This window comes from Calypte anna, chromosome 4B (assembly GCF_003957555.1).
Source record: "Calypte anna isolate BGI_N300 chromosome 4B, bCalAnn1_v1.p, whole genome shotgun sequence".
NCBI classification, from domain to species: domain Eukaryota; kingdom Metazoa; phylum Chordata; class Aves; order Apodiformes; family Trochilidae; genus Calypte; species Calypte anna.
The window spans coordinates 15,454,873-15,476,667 of NC_044249.1; the positions used below are offsets into that span (position 1 = coordinate 15,454,873).

At 41.3% G+C, this 21,795-nt stretch overlaps 2 protein-coding genes across 2 annotated transcripts in view; one reads left to right on the forward strand and one right to left on the reverse strand.

Annotated features, from left to right (window-relative positions):
- The window catches only part of CFAP99 (cilia and flagella associated protein 99), a 46,397-nt gene extending 40,328 nt beyond the window's left edge, over positions 1-6,069 (reverse strand). Inside the window, exons 1-2 of the mRNA XM_030450853.1 lie at positions 6,045-6,069; positions 1,922-2,049 (exon numbers count right to left, since the gene is read on the reverse strand). Of these exons, the coding sequence (XP_030306713.1) occupies positions 1,922-2,041 (120 nt within the window). The 5' untranslated portion in view covers positions 2,042-2,049; positions 6,045-6,069. The remainder of the gene's footprint in view (positions 1-1,921; positions 2,050-6,044) is intronic.
- An 838-nt stretch (positions 6,070-6,907) lies between these two features.
- Positions 6,908-21,795, forward strand: part of ZFYVE28 (zinc finger FYVE-type containing 28) — a 140,909-nt gene continuing 126,021 nt past the window's right edge. The window contains exon 1 of the mRNA XM_030450632.1: positions 6,908-7,028. Within this exon, the coding sequence (XP_030306492.1) occupies positions 6,990-7,028 (39 nt within the window). The 5' untranslated portion in view covers positions 6,908-6,989. The remainder of the gene's footprint in view (positions 7,029-21,795) is intronic.

A 21,795-nucleotide genomic window follows, 5' to 3' on the forward strand; every position in this document is an offset into this window, starting at 1 on the left:
ATGTTATCAAAGCAGCAAACAAAACACCTCAGGTATCATATTAGAAGGACATAAAAACTATAGAATGTCCAATACTATGAATGGAACATACAGTGTTGATAATGATTGGAATCTGATAGTACTTTTAGTAGATGGAAAACTGATTAACCAATTAGAAAAATCCAATAGAAAAAAGTAGAATAGTCAAGTCTGAAACAAAACATACCTAAGTAAATAAGAGAGCTCTATCTTGCAGTCATTTAGATTTGTGCTGTCAGAATCTGACCCTCCTGATTTTTGTCTGCTCAGTGCACAAGCATCCAGTGCACAACACTGGGTTTCTATTTGTCATTCTGCTCACATGAGACACACAGGCTTCAATCTAGTCTGGAACTGAAAGTCACAGCATTAACCTGGCATTAACCAGGATACAAACTGGAAATTTCTGCATGGGTCACTTATTACTGGCTAATGGCTAAGTGGCTAAGCCTGTGTAGAAAAATGCTACAGTATTTTTAGGATCCAATGCTTATTATGAAACACAAAAGAAAAGTGAAGTGACTTTTCCATGATGAATTATAATCACCTATTATTTAGTGCTGAAATAAAGCTGAATTTTATATAAATATGGATCTTATTTTTTACTTTCTTGGATAAATTTGCAGCAAAAATATTACTTAGTGAGCTGAAACTATCCCAGAGAAAGTCTTCTGGCTTACCTTTGGCATCAGCTATTCTCCCTGTTCTTCCCCCTTTGAAAGCATTTATTATGAAACCTAAGATTCATGTTTCTCTAATGGACATACTGCTTCCTTTGTCTTTGGATCAGCTTTCCTGGGCTGAGAAGAACAATGATCTGCATATTAATTTTTCACAAATATTTATTTTGGCAGCAATGGCAGCTGAATTTACCTGCCCAGTGAAAAATGATTATTTTGTAACTGGATCAGTTCCCTGATGGAACCCAGCATATGAACACACAAAGAGTTACACCAGTGCTACAAGGCAGGAGGGCAGTGACAGAAATTAGGACCCTGAGTTGAAACTGTTTAAGAAAGCAAGCATCCAAGAAATGTCTATGGAGCCACTTCCTCGGCTTCTGATTTTCTTGTCACACCTTCATAATCTTATATTCTCATAGTCATTTGTGTTTCTGTAAAACCAATGTAAAAAACTAGCTAACTGGAATAGCAGTGTTTTAGACTTTACTGTCAGAAGTGGAAATGAGCACTGGAGCTCCACAGCAGTGTGGAATCAGGCTCTGGCAATAATAACACAGCACACACAGACAATGCCCAGCTAAACAATATTACTATCTGCCCTTTGTAATTTTCTAAAGCTGATTCAATCCAGTAGCTGCATCAGCCCAAGTCAGGGTGGCACTGAGGACAAAGAGATGGGAAGAGGTGACAGACTACAATCAGGACAGGGTAGTAACTGCTTCAGTCAGAATAACCACATATTGGCAAATCTTGGTTTGGTTACTTGCAGCATTAGATCAAAATCAGATAATTATTTGACTGCCACTTGCCTTCTCTCCCACTATTCTGATGGTCACTTATGTGCTCAAAGGAAGAATATCTGATCCTGAGAGTCAGCTTCTAAACTTCATTTGCATATATAAAATTTGGAAGAAGGAGGTAGGAAACTAGAAAACAGCTTAGTTAGAAGTATTCCCTATCATTGTGAGATCCATTCTAGGAGGTTGTTGCTTTCTCCATCTTTTGCTGCTTCCCAAGCAGCTACTCAAAGCCTCTGATGTTTACTTCCCTGTTTCCTGGTGATAACCATGAGAAATTTGGACTTTAATCATGAATGAAAAATGTTGCTGAGATAAATCCCTGAAAGTTACAATAGCATGTTAGAAAGCAGATACCTTTATATTTTAAATCACATAGTAAAACACAGTAAACTATGTAAGGTCAGATGAAACTTTATATACCTGCAACATCTTAGCTGATTCATTCAAGAAATCTTCCATGCTCTGATTTTCAGGATTAAATTTTTCAAGCTGTTGGACTATTACTGCAATATGTTTTCCATGGCTGACCATCTTCACCATGGAGAGTCCTATAAATACAGTAAATAATTAATTTTTCATGCCTCCTTCAGTTCTAGCATAATGTATGTTGATAGGCTCATTGAGAAGATATACTGCAGTAATGTGGAAGAGAACATATAGGTCAAGCTTTCCAAATCAGAACAGCTAACAGGAGAAACAAGAATACAGCACAAACATCAATAAAACAGAAGACATAATTATATATTTCTTATTCTGCAAATGTCTCTATATTGAATTTGCATGGCAAGGTTTGGGTAGCAAGGGGCTACCAGGGTGGCTTCTGTGAGAAGCTGCTAGAATCTTCCCCTGTGCTCGACAGAGCCAATGCCAGATGGCTCCAAGATGGACCTTCTGCTGGCCCAGGCCAATGCCCACCAGCAGCAGTGGTAGCATCTCTGTGATAATTTCTTTAAGAAGGGGAAAAAAAACACCTGGGCAACACCAACAGCAATTCCAGCCAGAGGGAGGAGTGAGAATACATGAGAGAAGCCACTGTGCAGACAACAAGGTCAGTGAAGAAGAAAGGTGAAGAGGTGCTCTAAGCACTGAACAGAGATTATCCTGCAGCCTGTGATGAAGACTATGGTGAGGCAGATTGTCCCTCTGCAACCCAGTGGAGCAGAGATCTGGCCATGGAGGAGCCCACACCAGAGCAGGTGAGTGCCTGAAGGAGGCTGTGATCCCATGGGAAGCCTGCACTGGAGCAGGATCCTGGCAGGACCTGTGGGCTCCTGGGAAGAGCAGCCCATGCTGAAGGAGGTGTTCTGGCAGGAGCTGCCCTGGAGCAGTCTGTGCCTGAAGGATTCCACTCTGTGGAAGGGATCCATGAAGTGGGGGAAGAACTGTAGCCCATGGGAAGGACCAACGTGGGAGAAGCTCATGGGATCTGATTCCTGTGGGAGTGACCCTAGGCCTGGAGCAGGGGAAGAGTGGGAAGGATCCTCCCTCAGAGGAGGGAGAAACAGCAGAGAAAATGTGGGATGATCTGATTGAAACCCCCTCTCCCATCCCCCTGTGCCAGAGGTAGAGAAATCACAAATGAAGTTGAACCCTGGAAAAAGGGAAGGATGGGGGGAAAGGTTTTAAGATTTAGGCTTTATTTTCTCATTATCTTACTCTAATTTTGCTTGGTAATAAATTAAATTAATTCCCAAGTCGAGTCTGTCCTGCTCATGATGATTTACTCATGGTGATCTCTCCCTGTCTTTATCTTGACCCACCACCTTTTTAGTATATTTTCCCTGTCCAGCTGAGGAGGGGAATGATGAGCTGCTTTGGTGGGTATCTGGTATCCAGTGAGGGTCAACCCACCACAGTCTCAGAAGATCTTTAGGCTAACACCTAAAATCGTTTCTGTATTAGGTTACTGGATGAAATTGAATACAGAAGGAAAGCATGATTTTCTGCATGTGTGCTATACAAGTTCTATTTAATACTTTAATATACTGCATCCTGGTGAGATGTAACTGAAAGCAAAATTTTAGTCCTAAATCTTACGACATTCTGTTAATAACAGCCTATTTTTTTAAAAAATCAAAGGAAAAGAAATGGGGAATATAAGGAAGAAATGAGACAGTGTTGGTCCACAAAGTGAGCAGCAATCACATTTAGTAGTCTAGATCACCATCAAGGTTTTTGAAGGCACAGCAGTAGAATACTTTTGATGCTTGATGCTTTGTTTGTGAAATGAGTGCATTATGTTTGTCTCAAATGATGCCTTATATGCATGAGGGTTTGCAGATCTGATACCTAGATTTTAATGTTTCCATGCCAAGAACTATAATTCATTTGTTTATACACATGCATATGTTGTTGTGTGTGAAAGAACCGTAATAGTCATGGTAGTAATGACATAATAGTAATGATATAATAGTAATTAAAGTCATTAATCTGGCTCAGCAATGGGAAAAAATGAGCACAGAACTAATTTTCCGTGGTGAAAATAAAACTACATTTTTTGAAAATTAGTCTTTTATTTTATATATCATTGTATTTTGTTGTTAGAATAGTTGGTCAAGGTGATTCATGTGATAAAGATAATTAAATTCTTGTTTTAGGAAGATATAATATTTCTATATACAGTGCTTTGGCACTCTGTCTTCCAGAACTTAAAAACTTAGTAATAATTGTTAAATGGCACTTTTAATGACTAATCTCAAACCAGTGAAAAAAAGTTTGTGATTATGCTCAATATGGGCATTTTGTTATCAAGACAAAATGTCCAATTAAAACAAAAATATGCAGCAGAACAGGGCTGGATCATGACAAGGGATGGAAAATAATAAAAAAACAGAGGTGCTACTGTGTCTCTGCCACAGGGGGAATCACCAGTTCTCCACTAATCTCAGAATCATGATCTGTTTCTCTGTACCTGCCAAGGTTCCTACATTCACAAGGGATTTTGGACAGTGGAGAGAAATATCTCTGTACTCATTCAGGCTGAATCATAATTCAGGCTCCAACAGCTCTCTCAGTGACAAATATCTTTTCTTCTGGCATATATCTAATAAGTTTGAACTCTCATGCTCTGTACATGCTGATATTCACTCCTCCCTTCCAAATAACAATCATTAAACACAAAATCTGGAATAAGAAAACTGACACATGCAGTATTGCCCTGAGAACTCTGGACATGGAGGGATTCTTAACAGAAAGAATTTCACCTGTAATTGTATTTAAACTAACTGCTATTTTTATCAGCAATGTTTTAAAACATATGTCTGGGGTATAAAGTGCTTTGTGTTATGACATGCACCCTTATTTCTACACAACTGTTTAAGAGAATAACTGCTATGTCTACAATTATTATAAGTTTATACTATGTACAAAATGGTATAGATCTTACTCAATTATGAGATATAGAATTTCAGTTAAAGGGGGTAAGAACCTGTTTTAGCCTTGGTTTACAATGGAGCCTGGAGAGGTTATGAAAGCAATTACATGGGGTAAGCGTGGCCACAATTGTAGCAACTGGTTTCAATGAGCTGATAGATTCCTTCAGGTTTTATATTTTCCTCTATGTTCCTAGCCTAGAAACATTTTGCATTTGATTGCATTTTCTGTGATGAAAGCTTTCTGCCTTAAAAAGAGGGCTGAACTAATCCTCCCTGCAAAATTCAGTCAGACCAAGTAGCTACTGCTCAAAACGGAATAGCTGCTTCTCTCAGCTCTGTGCTAGAAACAGAGCCACGGAATACGTGGTCCAGTTGTCCCAGAGGTTGCATCCTGCCATTGCCATTTATTCTGGACTCTTCTGCATTGCTGACTTCTGCAGAGAACAGTTCTGGGCAGAGCTTCCTCTTTGCAGCAGATTCCTCTCTTAAGGCAGCAAAGCATCAAATGGAAAACATTCACCTTGAGCAGCTTTAGCCTTGATTTGATGCTTATATTAAATTTGCATATATTTCAATGTTTTGCATACCTACAAGTATTTTACTTGACACAGTGGTTTGGTTTGGTTTTTTTGTTTATATATTTTTTTAATCTAATATCTTGTGGAACTTTACAATGAGCTATTAATTGTACAGAACCTTCTAGAAATAAGTTGCATTATATTTCCGAGATAGGTAAACCAAAGGACACCAAGGCTGGCTCCTTGCCTTAAAGCACAGCAGATAATGAGCACTCCGGGAGCAATGTCCATCCACCCATCCCTCCACCCATCCCTCCATCCATCCCTCCATCCTTCCACCCATCCCTCCATTCTCCCCGCAGGATAACACGGGCCCCGTTGCTCTTTTCTGTGCTATTTATAAACACGCAACAAATGAATGAAGTATTTATAAGCCTGCCCAGGGCACCTTACGCTTTCACCCAGCACACATTTGATCCATTTTTGTTTTCGAAGGTACCACACACCGCTACACACACGGTACCGGCGGACGCGGGGGCTAAACCCCCCGGGCCCCAGGGCGTGCGCAGCCGCCTGAGGTGAATATGCGAGCGCGTAGCGGCCTCAGCCCCCAGGGGCAGCCCCTCAGCCCGGCGCTGCTCGGCCTCGTACCTGGCTGCCCCCGACAGCCCGGGCGGCCGCCCGCGTCCCCAGCGCCGCTCTCTCAGCGCTGCGGGACCTTCCAGCCGCAGAGACCCCCGTACGGTCGTCGTCGTCGGCTCGGCTCGGCTCGGCTCGGCCCGGCCCGACGCCGTTGCCAGGGTGCGCGGGGGCTGCTGGGAGCTGTAGTTCTCCCGCTCGGCCGCCCTCGCGTTGCTGAACGGCCCTCTCGGGGGCAAAGAACTACCCGGCTGGGAAAAAAATATGGCGGCGATTGTTTGCCGCCGTTGCCAAGCAACTCGTTCCGAGCCTCCTCGATGTCTGGTGCTCGCAGGCCACCGGGCATCGATCCACCGAATCCCGCGCGCTGGGACAGGGCTGGCTGTCACACACAGAGGATTGCTGTCCCGAAGGGGACCCGCTCAGCCTTGCACAGGGAGAAGACTTCAAATCCCGGCATGCCCCGGGGCCGCAGCGCTTTGACCAGCGCCCGTGGCCGCGGGGCGTGGCATGCCGGGGCACGTAGTCTACCTGCCCCCTTCCCGCGTTACGCAAATGAGCGGCCGAGTGGGCGGAGCCAGCGCTCTGCCGGGCCCTCCCCAGCCGCCATCCGATTGGTCGCGGTTGTTGGGGAGGGTGGGGGGTAGGAGCGCGTGGGCCTGCCCCTGCGCATGCGCCGTGCGGGCAGGGGGCGCTGCTGCCGCCCGCCCAATGTTTTGGGGGCTGTCAGCGCCGCGCGGAGCCCGCGGACCGACTCTGCGCGGAGGGGAGCGCGCACCTCCGCTCCGCAGTCTCTGGCGCCTTCTGCCCTGAGGAGGAGGCGGCGCGGAGGCGACTCAGCGGAGCCTCCCGGCGAGGGGCAGGGCTCACCCCGGTCCCCCGAGCGGCGCGGGAGGGGAGGCGGCAGCAGCCCCTTCGGCAGCGTCAAGCGGCGGCGGGGTGGCAGCGGCCGCGGTGATGATGAACAGGTTCAGAAAGTGGCTCTACAAACCCAAGGTAAGCGGTGAGGAGCTGCCGGTGCCGGGCGGCTGGCGGCTGCTCGGCGGTACCGCGGTTCATCCGCGCATCTCCCCGGGGTCACCCTCACCCCGCGGCTGGGAAGTTTAGCCGAGGAGCGGCTGGGGACGCGGAGCCGGGCGCGCAGCCGCGGCGCTGGCGGCCGTGGGGTCGGTTCCGCCGCTGGTACCTCCGCCGGGAGCCGCCGCGGAGGTGGGCGCGGAGCGGGGTCGGTCCGTTTGCTTTCGGTCGAGTCCGGTCGGGCACAGTATGTGACGGGGAGAAGACGGGAGGGGCTGGGGCGTGCGGGGCAGCGGAGCGAAGGAACGAGCGAACATCTCTGCGCGGCGTGCGCCGAGCGGCTCTCCCGCTGCGGGCGAGAGATGACAAAGCAGAGCTGGTTGGAGTGGTGCTGTTTGGACCGGAGGAGAGCACGGCCCGGGGGGGACTGGGGGTTCTCCCAGGCTCTGGTGGGGTTGCCGGGGGGATTCCGGCACCGGGGAGCCTCCGGGGGGGCTGCAGACCTGCGTGCGCGCCCCGCGGTGCGCGTAGCAGCTGGGATGCGGCTGTGCCCGAGCTGGGTCCTGCCGGGCTGAACTCCGGCGGCTGCGGTCTGTATGGAGCACGAACCCAGCTCAGGTGTCTGTTCGGCTCTTAATGCCGGCTGCGTCCACCTGAAAACTTTTAAAGTGAAATAATTTGCCGAATGTTGTGCTCTGTAAAGGTGTGTTTCCCGTCCTTTTCTTCTCGCTTTCAAATTCTTGGAAGGAATCCAAGAATCAGAGCCTGCTTTGTAATGAAATTGTGTTCTGGCACAAGTAAAATAACTGCCTGGAGAGTGATCTTGTCTCACGTGTGATCTTCGTTCAGATCGTATATGAAGGACATTACTGACTTTGAGCATCTGCAGCATCCTTTTTTTGTCCAGGCATTACAGCAGTCAGTATAGTTATTCACTTCATGAAGTACTTGATTTAATTTTTGTGTCTGTCACTACCGCCCGTTTTTTTTTCCTTTTGTTTTAATGTCAGTAACAGCGTTAAGCCTCATTTTTGTGATCTTCCAAATATGCAGTTTTTGCCTGAATTACAGACAATATGCTGGGATTTAGAAAAAAAAAATCGAGATGATGCTGCAGAGCAAAAGTTCAGATTATGCTGACTTTATGGGAGTATTGTTAAAGAACACATGCTCATGTGGCATTGCTGCTAGTAACTGAAAGGTAAATAATTTATAGATAAATAATTGAAAATACAGTAACAAGTTACAGGTAACTTTTAATAAACTTGGGGGTTTTTTGTTTTTTTACCAAGGAACAACTAACAGAGAAACAATTAATAAACCAAAAGAACTAGTGGTAATCTTAAATGCAGAAGAAATGATTTTAAGTATAGCTTTCACCACTATTTTTTATCAAAATAAATTAGATTGGACATTAGTTTTCTTTGCAATGGAGATTTCATCTTTTTATGCTAAAACTTTTAAATATACTGTTCCTTTGTATGCTGTAAATTCAGCATCTAAGGTCTGTGTCAAACAGTGTATGCTAATATTCCTTTGATATTTTTTTTTAGTGATGAATGAACTTCCCAAGCCTGTTGCATGACACTTTGTTTAAAACAACATTATGTCCAATTTGTTGTATCCTTATCCTTCCTTTGCAAATAATTTGTTATTTTCAGTAGTTTACTACTTCAGTTTTGTACTTGTATTCAGAATGGGTTATGGTGCCTATTGAAATAATGGGGATAACCTAATACTCAAAAGTTGGGATAGCACTTTTTTTTTTAAGAAAGTAAAAATGAGGGAGCTCCTATTTAGACTGTAACTTTCCTGGTGATACTGTTTGCTTTCCTATTTTGTCAATGAATCCTTAGGATTCCTTCCCATAAGGTTATTGGTTTCCACAGTCTTTTGACACGGTTTTGAATATAATGTATTTTGAAGATGACTTTTAAAATCATTATTCTGGTGGGGATAATCACCACTGGTGACTTAGGTTGTTTAGTTATAATCCTTTCTTAGGTGCTTTGGATGTCAGGTACATTTTTATCAGTTAGATTTTGCTATTGCCAATGATAGGGAATGCCCCTTCTGAATTATTTCAGTTGTTACTGTTGCTCTTCTGCCTGTCAGCAGGTTTTGATGGTACTGGGCACTTGGCCTGTGGGTTTGATTGCCATTCCAAGATGCTTTGGAAGGCTTGGGGGGATAAATGCAGCAAATTGACAGTACATCCTGTTCAGAAACCTGAATGTATGGTTTAGTGCAATCCCAGACATCCCATTTCATAATTCTTCCTTAAAAACTGACCCCCAAATTTTGTAAATTCATTCAGCTTAATCTTTGTAAACAGGGGAGAGGAGGAAGTGGAATAGAACAGATATTGCTTAACAAGATGGAATTACAAAACTATCAGGACAACCATCAGGTAACCATAAGATGCAGGGACCTGCACCCAGGCAGAGATGTCCTTACTTGGTAACTGCTGCATCTCTGAACATACCAGGGAGAGGTGAGAAAATGTGGGTGAAGGAAGTGGAGAGTCTTGACTAGCATCGTGAGTATGTCACAAGAGCAGCACCCCTTTCCGAGATTCTTGTGCAGTCAATCCTCTTCCTGGCCAGCCCTATTCTCCAGGTATGCTGGGATACCAGATTTTAATAACCCATATCAAATGCCAATGATAGAGGCAACCAGAGGATGAAATTAATAGCAGTGATTGTGATCTGTATAGCTGGTAGGAGGCAGACTTTAACTGATGTATTAAAGACTGAGTAGACAGGAGCTTTTGTTTCCAGCCCCCAGTACCACATCAATTTCTGTCTAATGTTTTAAATGTTGGCTGTAAGATGCATTTTCCATTTGGAGACTGCAGATTCAATGCTTTAGGTTTTTGGAGGGCATGTGTGTGTTTGCTGCTTGTTGTACCAGGGGAAAATGCCGAGGACTGATTTTAAGCAGTAGTGCTCTTGAATTGCAGTGCATTGGAGGCAGAGAAGTTACTCTGACCTCTTAGCACATTGCAGGCTTCCCAGGCACTGTCACCTTCCTGAGACAAAGGATAATCCCTTCTAAAACAAAATATTCGTATGCACAGATATTATAGAAATAGTTCCTGTCACTTCAGGGAATTTCTTATCTTGTACCTTCTGCTGCTTGGAGCATTCCACAGGTGTCAGGTTAGAACCTGCTCCCAGGCAGATCTGAGCATCCTGCAGAAACATGGGACTGGACTGGTTTTGCAGAGTTTTGAAATGCTTTTGATATGCAAAGTATTCAGAATAATTTCTGTGAGTCTTGCTGCTTAGATCTGGAGACTATACTGAAAAAAACCCTGGGTAACTAGCTCACCAGAGTTGCTATTTTAGACTAAACTCAAGTTGACTGATATTTTGAAAGAACTGTGTAGTGTTTGACAGAGAAGAAGCCTGTACCCAATGACAACTTCAACATGTTCTTAATCTGCTTAGCATAGCAGATGGAAACATCTTCAGTGCATGTTTATTTTTGTTTTAAATATTACTTACTTTGTGTTTACGTCTATGAATCTGAACACATTTTTATATGGAGAACAAAAGCCAATTCATTAGACCATACTTTAGGTTTTTTGATATTTCAGTTGTGCATTCAGTAACCTATTTGCTTCTAGCTTTTTTTAAGTAGTAAAAGAATGCAACGTTCTTGTGGCAAATGTTGAAGAATTTTGTATGTTCCTACAATTCACATAAAAATCAGTCATTGGGAGTAAAGGCATTTGTTTTGTGAATGCTTTGTTACAGTTAAATGATGCTCACAAAGCTTGTCTGGAGGTTTTGTAAGGTTTTTTTAACACCCCTCTCCTCTAAGACTGGCCAAGGCAGAGCTGTGCCTGTAGTGCCTGTTATAAATGAAGGGCTGTGTAGCCCCTGTGGAGATGTAAAGATAAATTTACAGGTATGGCCCCAAGTTGTAGCCAGGAGTGAGCAGTTACTGACAAGTAGTTACATACTCAAGTGGACCTCTTGCATGTGTTTCAGAGGTTATCCATCCAGATTCTCCTCCTGTAGAGCTTGGAGATGCTGAGAATTGTAGCTGCTGTATTCCTTGGTCTTTGGAATAACTTTTCATTGGATTCCTTCTTAATCTGATCGTTGCTTTCTGCTGCTGGATTAGAAATTTCATCTTTGAGACAAGATGTTCTTGCTGCATGTTTCTGCAATGGTGTTTCTCTGAGTAAAAATAATATTCAGGAATGAGATGCAGAAAGAGGGAGTGTTATTTTAAACCGTGTTTTGATGGATGAAAATGAAAATTAAATTAAAAAGCTTCTGAAGAAGCCAAGCAACTACTGAAACTAGTTTTGGGAAATGAATGAAAAAGAAAGGAAGATATTACAGAGTGATAAGTAGAAAGCAGGTAGCATCTTATTCTAGCTATGATTTCTGAATCTTAGAAGTGAAGGGCTTATTCCTCCCAGAAGGGAACTAGAGCAAATTCAGTCTTGGGGAAAAAATGTCTTAGGTAAAACTACTTCAGTGAAAAGTGAAAGAAGAGGTAAATGCTATTTGTAGCATAAAGCTTGTCTTACTGGTGCCATCCAATAGTTGAATCTGGGTACAGCAGATTGTGAACAAAACTTGTTATTTAATGCAGTGTTTATATTAACATTTAATGACTTTCAAAGACAGAAGAATTGGAGATTTTCTTACTTGGGGAACCAGCAGTTACTGGGTTTTTTGAAATCTTTGCTATTTTCATGATCAGCTCTTTGATCTCAATTACTTGCTTAATTATTCTTGTTGCTGCTGTCAGATCAGAGGCTGCAGCTATTGAATCGTATTAATCAGTGTTATTGATAACAACCCCGAGGAAACCAACTTATAAATCAGAATACATTATTCAGTTTTAGAGCTTTGCATGCTGAATTGCTTCCTTTTAGAAGCACCATCTAGTGGTTTAAATGCAAGTGTGGAAACATTTCTTTCTAGATCTGCAGCTGACTGATAATATGACTGCAGACAATTGTTTCTTAGCCTCAATTTTACCTGTATCTGCAAAAAGGAAGTAGGTAACTATTGCAGTTGTCTATTAAATAATTGCTTGGCTCTTCTTAATTACTGAGATGTGAGAGAAATACATAGACTTTGCAAAGTTATTTCTGATGTGGATTACTCTGAACAGAGTCACAGTATATCAGATCAAAGGTTCATCTAGCTTGGTGCCATGTCTGGTGGTTCTCTCTTTCTCTATGTCCTGTAACAAATGCTTAGGGAAAAAAAGATGAGATTAATAGAAACTGATATTTCCTCTGGGCTTTTTTTAAACTTATGATAGTCTGTAGCATAGGAGTTTGCTGAGCTGCAGATTGTACCTATATAATTCAATAGCTTATGAACATTTTTCCTTATAAAAGTATTGAAAAATAATTAGGTGTTTTACTTCTGGTCTGTGTAATGACTACTGGGTTTTCAGTGCTTCATGCCGAGTCTTAGTCTAGTGAGGGAAGCATTTTCTGTAACTTTTTCAAGTAGCGCTTGTCTGATGTAATGCACCCCTTCTTCTGCAGACTGTCCTCTGCTTGTGTTACAAACTTGATTTCGAGGTTTAGATCCTATTTCCCCTCCTCCCCGTCCTCTCCCCTCATGGTGGTACTTATAAAAATTTAGAAAAAAATACTTTTTAAAGATCACAATGCATTATTCCTAGGTTATTTAGGAAAAGGACAAAAAATCCCAACAAAAAACACTTGCCAAAAATACTCAGATTTGTACTACAGAAGGAAATTTTCTTACTGAACTAAATGAAAAATAAACAGCACAAATACTTTTTACATGCTTCACTTAACTGCTTTAATAGTTATGATGATCTGCTTTCCAGGCAGTTGTGCTAGCAACAATCACTTAAATTAATTCAGTAAAGCTATATTTAAATAATGATGATAAAAATGAATTAATTGAAGGCTGAGCATGTTTGTTTTATGTTTGAAGACTGACCAACCTTACTAATGCATGTGAACGCAACCTTACTAAAGCAATGTGAAAAAGCAAGTTTCTCCAGCTTCGTTGTTTTATGAGAGGATGCTGCTACATGGGAGGCTCTCTGATTCTCATCTGAGTCTTTGTTTTCATTTTGAACATACAAAATATTCCAGCTTCTTGTTGTATCAGAAATTACAGGCTGGGGACCATTTGCATAGTGGCCATATGCCCCCTGCTTGCATTCAGGGAGGGAGCTGCTGTGTGCCATGCTTCCTGGTGCTGTTGAATCCCATCAACTCCTCCTGGCCCTAACTCAGCAAAGCAAAACACTAAAACACTTACCCCGTGTCTGATGGATGGCTCAGGGTAATAGAACATGGGTTTGCTTTGAGGCAGTGCCAGCTGCCTGCTGTTTGGAAACAGGTGAGTGACAAAAGTTGTAATGTGTTTTATAGAGGTCTAGATTTAGGATGTAGGAAAGAGGTTTTAGGGTTCTATAATGTTTGAACAACTTAAAGATACAGCCTTCGTGTCTCTATACCTTGCTGCTATAACTGGAAGGTCTTGCTCTTCTTTATTTTGATGATGTGGGTCAGGTTCGGTACATCCTGTCTTGTGGATTTCTGTTCTACCCTACAGGCTGTAGGATTGTTCTGTATTTCTCTGCAGTAATGACTGATTTTTTTTAAATTTTTTTTTGGTACTACTTCTTCAGGCCACTAGCCTGGCATTTCTTGATCTTTCTGACCCCCCCTTGTCAGTGGTAGTTCTCACTCCGGTTCCTCTGCATTCACCACCATCTCCTCCCTGCAGTGTTAATACTTTTGATCCTGTTTAGGAATAAAATGCCCTGAAAAGCTGATCAACAGGAACTGAGTTATGAAAGGAAATAGGATTTTGCAGTGAGGCTATGGAAGTGTGTTAACAATCTGCAGCAAGTACCATTGACCTCAGATCATCTTGCAGGGAGTGCCTCTACTTTGTTCTGGCTTTGTAGGCCATAAGTTCATTTTTATTTTCTCTTACAGGGCCTTTGTTCATACTTTGTAGCCATTCAGAATGAATAATGTAAAAGTGAGTGTCATGTTCACCACACTGGGTTAATGAATGAAAGAAAGGAAAGCAAAAGGATGCTGGAGGAGAGACAGGTGAAGAAGATAGAGTGGAAGAAAATGCTTCACAGAAAAAATATAAAAAGAGTTTGAGGGTGGAAAAATGAGGATTACTCTTCTGTTCTTTAAAATACTTGCTTTTTTTTTTCAGATGGGACACTGGTTATTTAAATTGAGGTGATGTTTATGCTGGAATGTGTTAATTCCTGCAATTGACTGACGCTTTGATCTCTGAGAATTATAGGTGGTTGAAGCTAAACTAACCGGATGCTCAGGGTGTTCTGCATTTTGGCTTTGCATTCACACCTTCCTTTGTAAACCTTTTAATGTAGGAAGCATTTCCTGACATTCTGGAGTTCATCAGATGTTCAAAAACCCAGTTTATTGAGGTCATTAATTCCTCCCATTAAGGGAGCTGAGCATGAAAGGGGTCTTGCATGTTTTTGTCTAAAAGTGACTTCTGGACCTTTGTTATTTAGGAATCTTCTTTAGGCTGATGTAGGCTCTCATCAGTGCCTCTTTCTCCAATATTTTTTTTCTATCAGCACGTGGCAGAGATTTCACCTTGCTGTCTTTGTCCAGTTGCTGAAGCTGTGTGTGCTTTTACCATAGAAATGAGAGGATATCAGCATGCTTCCAGTCCAGACATCCAGATGGTATCAAACCACTGCTTTTACTTTATTTTCAGGATTCATATATATAGACTGCCTGCACTGCTACACCTCACTGTCTATTTGAAGTATTTTTATAAAGCTGAACCAGTATATTTGATCTAGTTGGTAGCCCTACAAAAATACCTTGACACAATTGAAGCAATAGAAAAAGGAAGGAAATAGAAATAGGAATAGAAAAAGGAAGAGTTAATATTGTAATGAGTAAGGAAAAACATAAAGGGCCATCAAACAGATCTGATTGTGAACCCATGATTCATTTTGCTTTGTATTTTAAGGAATCTTCTAGGGTCCTCACTCAGGTGTAAGAGATGAAGTGGAAATGGGCACCAGGTCTTTTTGTGTCCCTGGTGATGGCTGTTGCATAGATCCTGTGAGGATATTTGGTGCCATGAATGAAACATGCTGCATTCTCCTAGGTGTATGCACAGGCTTCACTGGGAGGTTGTAAAGAGATTCCCAAGTTTTGCATTGATATTTCTGTAAGTCTTTTTTTGTTTGTTCTGTATGTATTTTGTGGTGAGTTTGGCCAGTTCTGGAGGTCTGTTTTGAAGATAATAGCAGTGGTTTTTTTCAAGGATTGAGCTTCCTGTGCATCTCATAGCTAGCTTACAATTTTTGCATAAAATTGAGCATAAGAATATTGTGTCATGATCAGCAAATAACTGGAACAGAGCAGGTAATTTGATGTGCCTTATGTTAAAAAGTGTGTATTGTCCTCTAACAGGTGTCCACTAGTCTAATTGTTATTTTGGCTAATAATTTCTTTATATTGAGGTGATTATTTAACAATTACTTCAGAATGGATATGTTTATGCTAGGGAATCTGGTTTCAGGTATCATGGGGGGTGTTTTGGATGTATTTAATAAAAGGGTATAGTTTTGATAATTTTTTCACTAATTGTTTAAGCAGTTGATTGAATGTATTTGAGCAAATGTTATCAGCTTCCAGTAGTACTGATTTTTGGTCTTGTAGTTTTGTGGGGGTTTTATTTTTTATTTTAAGCTGTTCAGTTACATTTTTAATTTTTTTTTTTACATAGGTTGTATTGTATCTCTGTGTCCAGAAGTTTTGTTCACTGTTTGAGATAACTTCTGTTTCCCTACCAAAGACATTACTTTCCCCTAGAATATTTTGGGGGGCTGCTACATTTTTTTTTTTCCTGCCTTGATTTCTATCAGGATACTTGGCAGACACTATACTGATACCAGTGGTGACAGTGAGAGGGCTGGTGCTGAAGCAGTAAGTCAGTAGGGTTTTTGCTCTGCTTCTGTCACTAGAAGAGGTAAGAAAGCATAGCTTATTTTGGGGTGTTTATCTATATTCTGAACCACATATTCCCTCAAAACTGTAGGTTTTTTTGTCATTTTTATGTATATATTCTCAATTATCCAGCCACAGTATTTCTCACAATTAATTTCTTCAAGAAAACCCTAGCTTTAGCTTGTGTCTGCTTTTCTATTGATTTCTTTTTTCTTGTTGAACTTTGGGAGTTACTGTTTGGCACTTTCACAGTACACAGTGCTGTGTATAGTTGACAAAAAGAAACTAGTAAAATAATGTTAACTGATACCTCTGTATTCTCAAGTATTTTTATATATGGAACTGAGATGCAACTTTAAAAAAAAATGGAAGCATCTTTAAAGAGCCTTGGCATGCTTTTCAGTATAAAAAATTAAATTTTTTTCCTCTGCCTCAAGGTTCTTTTAATTTCTTGATGTAATATGTATATATCCATCTAGATGTACATATAGATACACACTTAGGTGTACTACACTGTTCTGATGTTAAATGTAGGTGAATTGAAGGTGTCTACTTGCTTTTGCTTCCTACATGAAATGAAGAGGCACTCCATAGTTGAAGTTCAGCTGACTTGACCAGTGCTTGCAAGCTTTTTCATTAGTTTGGAAAAAAATGTGTATCTTATAGATGGTAATTCATGGTTTTCAAAAAGCAAACAAACAAAACTCAAAAAAAAAAACCAAACAAAAAAACCAAACCCAAACAGAAAACCCCAACCTGCTTAAGACTGCAATAAATAATACTTGATGAGTGCTTCTGATGAATTAACAGGTTATAACCTTTCTCCTGGAAACGTTAGTTTTAATGTAAGGAAGATAAGCACAATTGCTGCTTAATTTTTGCTCATTTTTCATCAGTCAGGTCAAGCAATGAAATGCTGTGAGGTTGGTTCCAGCTCTTTTTATAGTTATTCTCTCTCTGTATGTCTGTGTATATATATATGGGTATGCTCATGTGTTCTATGTGGTCTAAAACTTTTGTACCACCTGCATATCTTCCAAATACAAGTAGTCATTCTTTCTAGCTTCAGGTGCACTGAGGCATGAAGGTTAGCTGAGGTTATTCAGTGCCCTCGAATGTAAACCAATAGCCAAAGGAGCCAGAAATGTTTAATTTGGGGAGTTTTTTATACCCCACTTGCCATTTCTCCCTGCCCATTACTTTCTATGAGATTTTCCCTTCTCTGTTGCCCTGCAATAAGGCTTTACAGCTGAAGCAGGGGCCAGGCTGTATGTACTTTGCTATTCAAAGTTTCTGTTGCCATATGTTAAGATTCACTGTCCAACCTTTGCTTGCCAGTGAGAACATAGGGGTTATAGGTTATGGTGATTTTTGAACTGTTCATTAGTTCACGTTTAAACCAAAACCTTGCTAACCATACCTCCAGTCAGTTCTCTCTGTCCTTCTCTGTACTTCTTGTGGTAAAATCACTGGTGTATGTTGACATGCAAAGAGGGGGGGGATAAAAGTTTCCTTCTGCTGAAATGCTTCTATAACTTGGAGGGTGATGGGTGTCTTCCAAGTCAACAGCTGTCCCTGAGTCCCAAGTGCAAAGTACAAAAAATCAGTTTTGTTGAGGGGTCCGGGAGTGTTTGCTTACAGGCGTTACATTTTGTTTGGTTTGTGTGGAATAAAGTTTATGATGTGAATAATGCTGCATAATAAGGATCAGAAGTGTCTTTTTAATGCTGACACCTGTGCTGTCTAAAGGTTGTAGTGTTTCATACAAGTTTTATCAGTAATTGACTAAACCTTTGAACCTGTTGGCTGCTCTTCTGATAGAAAGTCTGCTCTATAGTTATTCCATATTGCAACTCTGGTTATTTAACTCTTTCATGATGTGCTGTTTATAACTCCTTTGTTTTAGTGCTTGTTAGGCAGCTTTTCTATTCCAATGACCTAGATCTTCTGCCAGGTGCTGTGAGATGTGGTCACACATATTACTGGAGCAGAGATCCCTTCAGAGCAGAGGGAGAGATCCTTGCTTTTCTCCAGAGCTGGCAGTACATGGCTCCTACCAAAAATCTTTATGCCCCTCACCTTGTGAATTTTACATCCACCAAGACAGTACAGAAAGTGCAGGGACTCTCCTGGTGCTTCATCCTATGGCCGTGTGCTCTGTCTTAACTCCTTGCTCTTAGATTAATATTGGAATTTGTGCAGCTGTGACTTGCATTTGATCAGCTTTCTACCACAGGTGGAAACTTACTTTGTTTATGTGATTTATGTGATTTGCAGAGTTAGTTGTCAGCCTAATTGGGGACTGAGGCAGCATAATGTTTATATTACCTTGTACCAACTGTGGAGTTGCATCTTCAGTGGTTTTAGTGCTTGTGACTTACATTGTATTCACAATATAAATAGTGGTAAAATGAAACCCTAATCCAAATTGCAAATGTTGTATTGCTTTCTTCTGTAGGGAAGATGTCAATTTCTGTAATGCAGGCAGCAGTCCAAGCCCTGGTGAAGTCACATGGGGCTAAGACTTGGACTTCTGTTTCAGTTCTGTACCATAAAACAGGCTCACCCAGAGTTATTTTTAGTTGACATTAAGGTGCAGATCTTGTATAAAATGTTAATGGAAGTATCTTGCAGTGATAAAGGCAGAGATAGCCTTTGCTGAAAGCAAAACTCTGCAGAAGTAGTGAGGCAAGATACTAAGCTGTGTAAAGGGCAGGGTTTTCATTCTTGAACTACTTAAAAAAGCCAAACTGAAGGTATTTGGATGATGCTTTATTGTGTGCCTGTTCTGTTTCAATTTCAGTATATGAATTGTCAAACCTAAAACTTGTTAATTTGGAGCTTGGACCCAGTAAAATGAAGGAGCAGCTAATTACACTATTTCAACATTAAAAGAAATACTTTCTAATACTTTTAGAGCCTTTCTTCTATTTAATGTTCATCAGTTTGTTCAGAATTAATATGTTTAAGTGGCAGTGTTGTCAGATAATGTAAATTTTTCACTGTGCACTTAGTGGAATGAGAGAAAAAAACTGTAAGGAAGGGTGAGAAGTTCAAATTCTTATTCAGTATAACTTTAGTTGAAATAATATCCTGTGGCTTTTTTTTATCTGCACTTTGCTTACTTGAAAGCAAGTAAACTCAGCTTTGCAGTGCTAAATAAAAAATCTAAATAATATGTTGTATACAAGTAGAGGCATTCTTTTATTTTGTGGAATCCTGTCCACTAGAACAAAGCACTTACCTACAGAAGTGCCAGCACTGGCGCTTCCACTCTTACCTACGGAGTTCTGCACTGGGAGAGCTTTATAGTGGCAGTGACTGATAACAAAAAGAGCCAGAAATTGGGCTATTTTTGAGGAGCTACTCTTAAAGCAGCCCAAGTTTCTTCTAGGGTGGTTATTTGCTTAAGCAATTTGGGCCAATATGCTTGATGGTATTACAGTATTTGTTTTCCTGTCTGCGTGCCTGTGTCCACAGTCCATTAGATCCATATGAAGCAATTGGATATTTTGTATCCTAGGTGTAGGAAGAAGGCAATGCTGCTGCTATGTGCTGCCTTCCTGGGTAGGGAAAACAATTTTTTTCTCTTCCTATCACCTTTCTCTCTTGTTAAAACAAAGTGTTAGGGAAAGTCTAATTTTAACCTACCTGCAAAACGTTTTCCAAATTCTAATCCCTTCTGAAAAATCAATGATTTGCAGAGGAATGTGGGGACTGAATAGACACTGTCTATAAGCAGTGTTGGAGCACCCTCTGCAGCCTCATAGTAATATTTAAATGAGATTTGCACATTTTTGGTGATAGATTGGTGGTATGAATATTCAAAACTAAAGGATCTGGGAGCTTTACACTGCTCTCCAGGCCCATGAAAGAACAATGGTAGATCCTTAGGGAAACCAATTAGTTAGCAAGTTGTAGACCTTTTGCGTTAATTATCCTCCTGCACCTCTTTTGTAAAGAAAACCCTCAGCAGTTGCTGTAGGTTCACTGTAGTTCATGCTAAAAGGTAAGGAACAGCATGTCCCAGAGGAATTGCATGAGAATTAGTTCTGTTTGGTAGGCAAATCATAATGCTGTTTAATAAACTGGCTAGGAAAGCTTCAGAAGTATTGCCCTCTTGGACTGCCAGTTTATTGCTTTGTGATCCCAGGTTTGCAGGATGTGGTAACCTCTGAGTCACTGGAGAGCTTCAGGTTAGGTGACAGCCTAATAATCACTGGTGTCACAATGGGACATTGGCTCAGGTCAGGCTGGAAGGTGTGAGGCCAAGTGTGATTTCAAAGCTATGGGCTTTTTGCAAACATCTGGGTTTCTTCTGAACTGGTGTTGATCAGCCTGACCTTCCTTAATTTATGAGCCACATTGGTTGCAAAATAATGTGTTGTAAGGCATTCAAGACTGTGCAACTGAGCCATGAACAATTTGGGATTTGTTTTTGTAGGTGAATGTTCTACTTAACATACAATAGCAATTTAAGTTTTTTCAATAATGTCTTAGTAAATCAATGACATCGTGTAAATGCCAGGATTACCTCAAACCTTCTCTGTGTTTCTTCAATATCTTTACACTATTCTGAGCAAAAAAATTAAAGATAACTCATGAAGAACATGGGAATTTTCTCTGCTGTGTAGATGTAGAATTTATTTGATTTAGCTGATTTTACTATCTCATGTTTTGGCAGCTGTGCATAAAAAATTTGAAAAAATGTACAAAGTGTGGGGCTGGAAGGGACCTGTGGACAGAGCCTTGTTCATCGTGGTTTCTCAGCACCACATCCAATCAGGTTGTGAGTGCCTCTGAGGATGGAGACTCCACATCTCTGTAGGCAGCTCTGCCAGTGCTCAGTCACCCCTCCAGTGGGGGTGTTTGCTGATCTTTTCTGTATTTCACTTTGTATCCACTACCTACTCTACTTACACCAGAAATCATTAAGACAAGTCTGTTTCAGTCTTCTTTCCACCCTCCTGTCAGATATTTATACACAATGTTCAGATTCATTCTGAGCCTTCTCTTCTCCACACTGAGCAGCTGCAGCTTCATCTGTCCCAGGTGTGGAATCTTTGTGGCTCTTTGCTGAAGTCTCTCCAGGATGTTCATGCATATCTTGTACTGGGAAGTCCAGAACTGGACCCAGCATTCCAGATCTCTCACCACAGCTGCTGGAAGGGAGGATCCCCGCCCTTGTCCCACTGGAAATTTTCTGCCTAATGCACCACGTGTTGCTGCTTCCCTTCCTTGGCACAAGGGCTCATTGCAAGCCTCTGCAAATCTGGCAAAAATGGTTTTCACTGTCTCTCTGGACAATCTGTTGCTCTTCCTTCATAAGTGGTTCCCTTTCAGCTCTCAATGCCAATCATTGTTTTTCCTGCAAATTAATCTGTTTTCTTCCTCTTTTAATCCTAAAGAGACATTGAAAAGAAATCTATTTCCTAACTTCTTCCATACCAGAATGGTGCTGTTTGGTATTTTGGTTTTGTGTTTGTGTACTTTTGTTGGATTGGTTTTGTTTTGCTTTTTTTTCCCCATCTCTGCTTTTTTAAAAATATTTTTATAGGCAGTCGTTTTTTTGACCTCTTCTTGTTCCTTTTAAGCCTCTTCTCGAGTTTGAGGTGTAAATCTACAAAGCTTGATGGGCAGAGGTTCAGCTAAGATGGCAAGAGTGCAGTATGGACTAGATTGCTATGACACTGACTTAGATTTGCTTCTTATGTTTGAAACAGCTGGTCCTTCCTTGCATTCCTCACTCAGAACCTGTTC